The sequence below is a fragment of the Populus alba genome, chromosome 17 (assembly GCF_005239225.2).
Source record: "Populus alba chromosome 17, ASM523922v2, whole genome shotgun sequence".
Lineage (NCBI taxonomy): Eukaryota > Viridiplantae > Streptophyta > Magnoliopsida > Malpighiales > Salicaceae > Populus > Populus alba.
This window is the reverse complement of record NC_133300.1, coordinates 13162421-13173196: the sequence shown is the minus strand read 5'-3', so window position 1 is coordinate 13173196 and position 10776 is coordinate 13162421. Positions and strand designations below refer to the sequence as shown.

At 32.3% G+C, this 10776-nt stretch overlaps 1 protein-coding gene across 1 annotated transcript; it reads left to right on the top strand.

The window, feature by feature from the left end:
• The first annotated feature begins 5189 nt into the window (after window positions 1-5189).
• LOC118049542 (probable WRKY transcription factor 3) lies at window positions 5190-10641 on the top strand. The gene is made up of 4 exons (XM_035059562.2): window positions 5190-6041; window positions 7135-7865; window positions 7950-8108; window positions 10045-10641. Exons 1-4 carry the CDS (start codon window positions 5592-5594, stop codon window positions 10325-10327), a joined length of 1623 nt encoding a protein of 540 aa, XP_034915453.1. The 5' UTR covers window positions 5190-5591; the 3' UTR covers window positions 10328-10641.
• Window positions 10642-10776: the final 135 nt, after the last annotated feature.

Here is a 10776-nt window from a genome sequence, read left to right as displayed (position 1 = left end):
GTGTGATGGTGAGAGGCATTCATGTTAACTATGTCGGGGAACGACATATGGAGTTGTTATTGTTGATGGCATTTGTGTGTCAATTGTAATGTGTGTGGGTTCATAAGGTGGTAGTTGCATAAAGGGTGGTAACGACATGATATTATTTGGCGAAGAAGTATTGAGGTTGGGTTGGATATTGTCATGGAATTCGTTAGGATGAGTGTGGGATTATTCAATATGCTATTGCTCTTCTCTTTCAACAATCTACTTTAAACCTGCACAATTACATGAAGGTGGATCGTTGTACGATCTCAGCACATCCCAAAAAGACTTGAGCGTTGTATATTAGATTTTTATGGACTATTGTTTTTGTTTTTTATAGTGTTAAACGAACCCTCATTTGAGTTAAAAAAACACCAGAAAGATTCCTTTGTGAGAACTGTTTGTTAAGATCTACCTAAACTTCAACGACTGTGTTGGAGAAGATCACAATACTGGTCTGTGTTAAGGTGATTGAATTGAGGATCTATAACTTTAGGATTTAATTGCTTCTTCTCTAAGCTTTATATTTAGGGTCTTTTTTCAACGGAGCGTTGATTATGTCATTGAAAAAGCCAAACTTGTTCTTAGCTTCTATAGATATCATCATGGGGTGATTCCACGTCGTGTAGTTGTCACCTTTAAATGGTCAAGTGATGATAGCGTGCCCAGTGTGATTTGAGGGATAAATATAATAAAAATCATATTGAATAACCTTTGTTGACTTCTTCTCTAATGAAGTTTCAATCATGGTGGTCAATGATATTGGTGGAAACAAAAGTGAGCAATATCAAGTACCTAATGGTGCTCTGATACCATAAAAATATTGATAGTGTAGAAAATAATGAGAAAGGTTTCTCTATATTTTCTTGTGTATCTGTAAAACTCATATACTTTGGCTATAAAGAAATATATCTAGTTTAAAAGAGGTAAAATGACAAACAAACATCAAAATTTTAGGACCTAAATGCAACAATTACAATTTGACTTATTCATTAAAATGCGATCCACAAATCAAGCTTTGATTTACGGTGACCGTGATTTCCAACGAAATTGATGCATAATTTTCGTTTAATATCTCTTGTCAATCTTGTTTGTAAATTTTTTTTAAAATTTTCCATTGAATAAACTTTGTTATTTATTGCGATGACAATCCTTTTATAATTATTTTACTTTATTTGATTAAAAATAACTTTTACTTTCAGCAAAATGAGGGACTCTAATTTATTTTTATTTTTTTGAAATGAACCTATTGATCTATAAATAATTTTTATTTTTTTTTTGCTTTTGTCAATATTAAATGGTAGAAATAATTATATTATCCTTTAAAATGAGTTGGAAAAACATTGTGCATATATTGTGGACATAAACTCATTGCATTGTGGGCCACAATATAGACATATAGTATTTGTACTGTGGACGACACTGTAGCGTTATGGTGGCATTGTCTTTGCTGTTTTTTAGTCAAAAAGTGTTGCCGAGAGCGTTGTCTTTTCTGTTTTCTGTGCCAAAAGTTATTGGGTTTGGCTTACTGATCTTGAGTCTAGCTGGGCCATCAGATATTTTCAATTTTATTTTTTTGTCTCTTTAGATTTTTTTTTCTTTTCTCTTATTTAATTTTTTTTATATGGTGAAGAGGAGATAAATTGATGAGACTTTTTTTATATTGTATAAAAGTTGGGTGATGATAATTTTTTGTCATTTCAGGTTGGGTTGAATTTCCTTATTAAAACATGTTTGTTTTTGCGTTTCAAAATGCTTTTTAAAAAAATTGATTTTTTTTTATTTTTTTCTTAACTTTAAATTAATATTTTTTATGTGATGGTAGACCAAAGGAGACAGATCCATATAGCGCATAATAAAGCAGCGCCTAATACACCGGCAACTAATTTTTTTCCCTTTAATTTTTTTCCTTTTAAGATATTTTCAATTTTATTTTTTTTCCTCTTTCTTTTTTTTTTCTTTTCTCCTATTTAATTTTTTTTCTATACTATAAAGAGGAAATAAATTAATGTGATTTTTTTTTTATTTTATATTGTACCAAAGTTGGGTGATTATAATGTTTTTTCATTTGAGGTTGGGTTGAATTTTCTTATTAAAGCATGTTTGTTTTTGCTTTGAAAAAATGCTTTGAAAAAAAATTGAATTTTTTTTTTTAAATTTTTTCTTTACTTCAAATTAATATTTTTTGATATTTTTATATTATTTTGATGTGATGATATAAAAAATAAATTTTAAAAAGTGAAAAGAAAAATCTTGGGTCTAGCTGTTTAGCCGAACCCAATAACATTTTGATCTAGTTACCGAGCCGAATCTAATGCTTTTGGGTCTGGCTAGGTCGCCCTATCCAATGCTATTAAGTCTAGCATTTCCCAGACCCAAGGCTTTTTGGGTCTGCCTCGATAACCAGACCCAAGGCTTCCGAGTCTATTCTTTATATTTTTTATATTTGTTTTATATTTAAAATAAAATTGTTATTTACTCGCTGTGGAGCGCGGAATAAATCAAATTCTACCACTTTACAAATGACCTTTTGGTCTATAAATTGATCTTTTTTTTCAATGAATATACTCATCATACAACCGGACATTATCTGGACTTTATGGCTCTTACCTCATAATTATATCTAGTTAACATATATCATTGAAATAATGAAAAGTAAAAAGTCAAACCAAAAGGCTTAATGTCAACGATGTAGGGCACCAATTTCTTCAAGTTGTGAGCGTATTTAAAGAGTCACAAGTGACGGTCGTGGAGGGCAACAAGTCAATTTGAAAGAAAGATAGCTCTCTTTTCGGTCTTTATGGTTTTGTCTCATTTTTAAGCTAAGTTTGGTGGGAATTTTACACCCTTCTCGAATCCTTGCTCCATGGATATTGCTCGAAGATGCATGCTCCTTAGTGCTCTAATTTTTTATTTTATTTTTTAATTATAAGTGTCGACTACTTTTAACTTACATTAAAATTAATTTTTTTTATATATTTTGAATCGTTTTGATGAGTTAATTTTAAAAATAAAAAAAAATTATTTTGATGTATTTTAAAATAAAAAACACTTTAAAAAAACAATCACAACTATACTTCCAAACAAATAAAAAATATCATATAGAAAAATATTAAAATAACTCCTCAGCACCACATTCTTGAACTAAAAAATGCAATCTAGAAAATAAAAATATAAAAAGCTTAATTTATTTTCGAACGAAATATATTTTTAATCCTTAACTATCAAATGATTATCTAATTAACCCCACTATTAAAATTTATGATAAAAAAAACTTCTAGATTCTTGTTTTATATGATTCTCAAGTAAAAAAAATTTAAAGTGATGATTCATTGGTTAATATTAGTATATTCAATAAATAAAGGACTCAATTGAAAGCATTTTTGTTTGAGAATTGAATTGAAATTTGAGTGATAGTGATAAACATATCCTTTTATAGTTTTCCCTTTAATTTTTAATTAGGAAATATTTAATAGTATATTGACAATTATATTTTAAAGTAATTTTTTACTAGTAAATATATTAAAATAATTTTTTTTTAAAAAAATTATTTATAATATTAGCAGGTTAAAACAATTCAAAAAATTATAAAAATTAATTTTAAATATTTTTTCTAAAATTTTTATAAAATATTGTTGGAACACAATTTCAAACATCACCGAATTCCATCGTGAAATCTAATCATTTTATTTTTTTGCTTTCTCATTGGTCAATAATTGCGGCCTTTTAGTTCTCTTTTCTATCATTGTTTCAATTTAACCAAACTCAAAACCAATTGTACCTTTTCTTTTCACCGGACCCACATTTTGCTGTTAAACTCAAAATTCGACTCCTTTGTTAGCTATATCAATTCTTTTTTTTTTTTTTATGTAATATTATCATTTATATTAAATGCGAATAAATGCATGTTTGGTGTTGTTATATTTAATTGTTTTTACTGGTTTTTTCTATCAAAATATTGTTTGATTAATATTTGTTTGTTTTTTTTTTTCTTATCCGGGTATCCTTATATTTTTTTAAAGGGTGAAATTAGTATCGTTCGGGATTTGTGGTTACCTTTCTTGATAAATATATTTTCTAAAAATAAAACTTGTATTTTTATCTTTATAAAAATATAACAATATATTAAGTTAGCACAAAACTTCATTAGTTAATATTTGTTTGCTTTAGAAGCAAAGTAACTCCCACTTTAAAAAGAAAATTGCTTTACTTTTAAAAAAAAAACGTAATATCTCCTATTTTTAATTAAAAATACAACTGCTTATTATAGGAATTGTTCCTCTAATTAAAATGACAGCCTTCCATAATAATAATAATAATAATAATAATAATAATAATAATAATAATAATAATAATGTTAGTGTTTTCATTATTAAAACAAATTTTTTTCGAATAATTTAAACTCCAAAGTAAGAAAATAATAATTTCATTATTATATTTAAACAGATGAATTTTTTTAATACTTTAAACTCACTCCAAAGTAAAAATTTTTTATATAAAATAAAATTTAAATGAATTGTGATGTGTTAAGTCATGAAGTATAATTGTGGTTATTTTTTAAAGAGTGTTTTTATTTAAAAATACATTAAAATGATATTTTTTTATTTTTAAAAAAAATTATTTTTGATATCAGTGCATCAAAATAATATGAAAACACAAAAAAATATTAATTTGAAACAAATAAAAAAAAAAAAAAATTATTTTTTTTTAAAATGCTTTTGAAACATAAAAAAAAAATCAGGATTTTTTTAAAATTGTATAGATATAAAATATGTTGATGGATTTTTTAAACAATAAAAATTTTATAAGAAGATTTGGTAATTTTCCTTTTTTTTTTTTTTGAAAGATTCTACAACAGATGGGGTTCTCACTTGCTTTAAAAAGTATGCTTATCATGTCATTACTTGGGTCAACGAAGAGCAGTTGGCCATCTTTTTATTTTTTATTTTTTAAAAATAAATAAATAAATTCTATGTCATAGCTTACGAGGATCTCACAAATACTATTTAGAGACATAAACTTAGCTGTTCAGATATGATTAAGATGGTTGATGTATTTTAAAATGTTTTTATTTAAAAATTTATTAAAATATTATTTTTTTATATTATTAAAATATAATTTTTTTTATATTTATTTATAAAAGTTTTTTTATACTTAGGAACCATTTCGTGGCTTCCCCACGAAGTTTCGCCTGAAAAAAAAAAATTACAGGGAAAAGAAAGAGAGAGAGAGAGAGAGATATGGTTTTCAATTCATTTGGGGTCCGTGGACTTTCCACTGAATTTCAAGATAGCACGAAATCCCTCGAAAAGCCAGATAGGTAAATACGTGAAAGACACTGAGATTTGTTCTTCTTCTTCTTCTTCATATGGTTCCAGACAAACAGATAGAGACAAGGCTAGAAAGAAAGCAAGAAAGAGTTAGGAGGAGGAGGAAGAAAAGGAGTTCCAGTTCTTGTCAGATTTCACAGGCAATAAAAACCTAAATAGAAATCATACAAGAAAACAAACACTACTACAATTAGCTGTCTTTCACTCCTCTTTACCAAGAAAAGAAGAAGAAGAAGAATGGCCGAGAAGCAAGAAAACCTCACAACAGCACCAGCACCTGCAAGGCCTACAATAACTCTTCCACCAAGACCGTCCATGGAGACCTTTTTCACAGGTGGCTTGAGTCCTGGTCCCATGACTCTAGTCTCCAGTTTCTTCGCTGATAGCCCCTACCCTGAATCAGATTACCGTTCTTTCTCCCAACTTCTTGCTGGTGCTATGGCTTCTCCAATTGCCAGACCTGCTTTTTTCAATGACCATTCAATACCCAACAACAATACTAATACTGCTACTGCTACTGCTACTGCAACTTCTTCAAAAGATGATGGTTTTAATAGTAATAGCAGTCTGGGTTTTAAGCAAAGTAGGCCTATGAATTTGGTAGTGGCTCGCTCTCCGCTGTTTACTGTCCCTCCTGGGTTGAGCCCTTCTGGTTTGCTTAACTCTCCTGGCTTCTTTTCTCCTCAGGTACTTTGTTTTTTATTTTTCCTTTTTCGATCTATGAATTTTCGTGTTTGGCTTATTATAATGGTTCTTTGGTAAGGTGAGGTTGTTGGGAAAATGGTAATTTTCTGATTGGATGATGATGTTCTGCTTGCTTTAATTTTGCATGTGAGGGTGTTTTTAGCTTGAGTTTATATGTGGTAATTTATAGAAAAGCCTTGATTTTTTATTTTTATTTTAAGATTGGGAAATGTTAGCTTATTACTTGGTTCACCTTTCAGGTTTGTTTAAAGAGAGAGATGTTGGTTTTTGTGATGGTTGATTTGTAATTGAGGAAGGGGTTACATTTATGAGCTTGAATGATACTGAATTGAATTATTTTCTTATTAGAAGACTTTATTTTGGGATGCAATATAGTTTCAGAATGGAAAGGTTTGTTAGGTGTTTTGATTCTGAAAAAGGATCATTCAAAATTTGTTATTTGTTGCTGGCTAGAACATCTGGACTGAAAAGTAACCAAGTCACTTGATAAAAATCATTTTCTGTTTCATACTCTAATGCCTGAAACCAAGCGAAGTGTTATCTGTTCCTCGTCCAAATTGTGGCCGACACTTCTTTCTATTGCCTTAATCATCAAAGGTCTGATTTCTTGTGGTGTACTTATCATTATTCTTTATGCTCTTTCTCAAATGAGAGCTTTGGTATAGCATAAGCTTATCTTGGAGTTCGAATTTTTTTGGTTGGCTTGGCTAGTTGGGCTGATAGGAAAACATGATCTGGGCTAATAATTTGATTAAAAAAAAAAAAAAAAAAAAAACTTGGCAGCCAGATGAGATATTGATTTACCTGTTCTTTTGGTTGAGCACATAACAGTTATTTGGAAACTTGTGGAGTGATCCACTGGTGCAATCTATATGATGGAATTGAAAATTTCTTGAATGTTTTTTCAAATACCAAATCTAGAACCTTAGAAAGAGATGGGCTTTCCGCTATGGATGCTTGTGTGGACATTTTTGCAGTATGGGAGTATATGGCATGCTGCTGATGCTTGCTACATATTACAGCAGCAGTGACCATTGTTAGGTAATCAAATATTTATACCTCTGTTTCCGTGCAGAGTCCCTTTGGAATGTCCCACCAGCAGGCCTTGGCACAGGTTACAGCTCAAGCTGCATTACTCGCCCAATCTCAAATGCATATGCATGCTCAGTACCAGCCTTCTTCAGTAACAGCACCAACTGAGTTATTGACACGCTATCCATCCTTTAACCCTGGTGAAGCTTTGCAACAGCAGCAGCAGATGCCACACTCAACCTCTGACACCCAGAATTCCGTGGTGGAACTGAAAGAGTTTTCTCATTCTGAAAGGAAATACCAACCTCCTGCTGCTGCTGATAAACCTACTCATGATGGCTACAACTGGAGAAAATATGGGCAAAAGCCAATTAAGGGTAGTGAATATCCAAGAAGCTACTACAAATGTACACATCTAAATTGTCCAGTCAAAAAGAAGGTCGAGCGTTCTAGTGATGGCCAAATTACCGAGATCATCTACAAAGGCCAGCACAACCACGACCTGCCTCAACCCAACAAGCGTTCAAAAGACGGCAATGATTCAAATGGAAGTATCCATTTGCAATCTAAGCCTGAAGCTGGTTCACAAGCTCAAGCTGGTAATGCAATCAAGTTGACTGAAACATTACCTTCTCATTCAGTAACTGGGAGGGATCAGGAATCTACTCAAGCAGATCCCTCGGAGCCACCTGGACCCAGTGACAGTGAGGAAGCAGGTGATGCAGCTGTGCAAGAAGAAGAGAGGGGTGATGATGAGCCAAACCCAAAGAGAAGGCAAGTTTAAGATGTTTCACTGTTTAAAATCATGCTTTCTCTTCTTCTGATAATTTTCTGAGAAAATTTATTCTCGGAGTGCAGGCAAGTGGATGTTTTGACATCTGAGGCAACTTTACCTCACAAGACAGTCACAGAACCAAAAATCATTGTTCAAACGAGAAGTGAAGTTGATCTTCTGGATGATGGCTACAGGTGGCGCAAATATGGCCAGAAGGTGGTCAAAGGGAATCCTCATCCAAGGTTGTTATTGCTTTACTTATTTTTGTTTATGTTCTTCTACACTATCCAAGTGTATCCTAGGGGCCTTTCTGTGAGCACAATACTTGCACATTACATTGTATGTGTCACCCCAGATCCAGCTGCGAGCCCTCTTGTCAATTTAAAATACTCAAAATATTTGGAGGGGTTTTTCATCCCCTCTAGTTGTGTGTGTTTGTTTCTTTTATTATCTGAAAAGGATATAAACTCTAGAACAGGAGAGGGTAATATCTAGTTATGGTTTCACTAAATTTATGTTACTAAAAAGAAAATGAAGAGAGCAAGCAAGCATTTTTTTGCATAAAGTGGCTGTCAAGATCCCATTTGCAGCCCTGTAATTGCAAACCAGGATGTTTACTTTTGCTTTAGAACCATCAGGGAGAAAAAGTAGTGCTTATATTACAATATTCTTTTTTTTTTTTTTAAAAAAAAAGACCAAAAGAAAATTGGTTTGACATGAGTACCTTAAATCTTCAATTTACAAGCTGTATGCTGATTTTTAAAGTAAAAGGTAGAGGATGGTGGTTTAAACTTTGGGTTAGAAAATTGAATCAAGTAGCAGATGCAAGAGAGGGAACTGGCTATAAAGATGATCCTTTTGAAGCGTAAAGGATGCCATGCTTGAAAATAATGGCTGCTATGGCAATATATAGATGCCACTAGAGGACCCTGTTTTGATGGGTTTTAACACAATGAGAAAATGATATTGTATTAAATAATGATGTTACATAAATGGTGGTGTTCGACACTCAAAACCATGATTGTGACCCAAGCAATTAACTTGGTGGCTAAGTTTGAATTTCAGAAAATGGAAAGAAACCAAAGGAGAATTTTATCTTTCTTTTCTATATGTTTTTCATAACATACATAGTGGCTTGCAGAATATTGTTTGTCTGGTTCATGACAATTAGTACAATCCTTCAGTTTTTTCAATGCTGATCCTTCTCTATGGAAACTTGCTGATCTGCGTTAGGCCACCTTTCAGCAGATTTTTTTCTAAATGATTTGACTGCATGATTCTTATTTATTTCATATTGGAAATTAATTTGTTAGTTAAAGCATTAAATCCTCTAGCTTCCATTGTATTAAGATTCAGGTTTCAGAGGGGGGAAATTTTGAAGTGCAATCAAAGTTGCATAGCATTGTTTTTTTCTCTTATCATGATTGATTGGAGTTAAAACTCTTACAAAGCTGTATTTCTATCACAGGGGTTGCAGTGAGAGGTTATTTCTGATTTTTATCTGGTTCTGCAAAGAGCCTCTTTTGCTCTTAAATCATGTGCTGTTGTCAATTTTCTCATACAACTGGGCCATATGCCTGTTTCATCTTTTCTGTGGCTGACTTTAGTATTTGTGTTTGTTTTAGCTCAGAATTTCTTACATTGCTTCATCTTTGATCCCTCTTGGTAATTAATTTGTTAGTTAAAGCATAAAATCCTTTAGCTCTGGCATGAAAATTGTTTTTGGTGCAATTAACTAAGTCTGGGAATTTTTTAGTTTACTTCTTTCTTTTTATTTGATACTTTTTATTTGCTTCCTGTGGGAATGTTAAGAGCACTTGTGACTTGTGCTAGGGGCTTGGGTGGCACATCTCTTCAGGTCCTGGCCCAGAGAGAGTTATGTTTACCTTAATATCCTCCTTGATATTTTTTCTTATATGCCTAAGTTGTTGCTGCTCTATAATTATCCAAAATCCTACACAGTGCCGCGTTGATATTATTCTTATAGGACTGTGTTGTTCCTTGCTCTAATTTTTTGTGAGACCTGGCGCGAAGATATTCCAAGAATCCACTGTGGTTAACCCAGTATAACTGCTCACAGCTGTTGCCTGTGATGATTCAATCAAATCTTGGCATGTTTTCCAAGATACTTCATAACTTTCTGTGAGGACACTACTGATGCATTATTTATGTCCCCAGGAGTTATTACAAATGCACCAGTGCAGGATGCAATGTTCGTAAGCATGTTGAGAGGGCTGCAGCAGATCCCAAAGCCGTCGTAACTACATACGAGGGAAAGCATAACCATGATGTCCCTGCTGCTAGAAACAGCAGCCATAATACAGCCAACACTAGTGCATCCCAAGTGAAACCTCAAAAGGTGGTGACCGAAAAGCATCCCATGCACAAAGGAATGGAGTTTGGCAACAATGACCAAAGACCAGTGCTTCTACAGCTAAAAGAAGAAAAAATTGCTGTATAAAATACTCTGCTAATAGCTGCTAGACAATTACGAGGGTAATTCTAGCCAACTAACATGGTACAAAGAAGAGAGATGGAGAAGAAAATAATTATTTGAAGTTGTGAGAATCCAGCGATAATGGTTTTGTTTCTGTTTTTGTTACATTTTTGGGATAAAATGTAGTGATGATAGTTGCTGCATCCGTAGACCATGTGTCAAGAAATGTTCGTTGTACACGATTGATTCTGCAAGTGCTGCTGTATATGATTGATTGTTCTCGCCCAAGTGAAGATGAGAATAACTAATGCTTGAAGATAATTTATCCTTATTGTGCATGCCACCCTTCTCAGTGACCATGCCAAGCTGTTGCCTGACAGTCCCCAAGGGATTATTGCTGCTGTGTTCAAAAGATTCGTCGAAATCTCTACAAAGTTTAGGACTTGAGATTCACTTGAAAGTATTAGATTCAA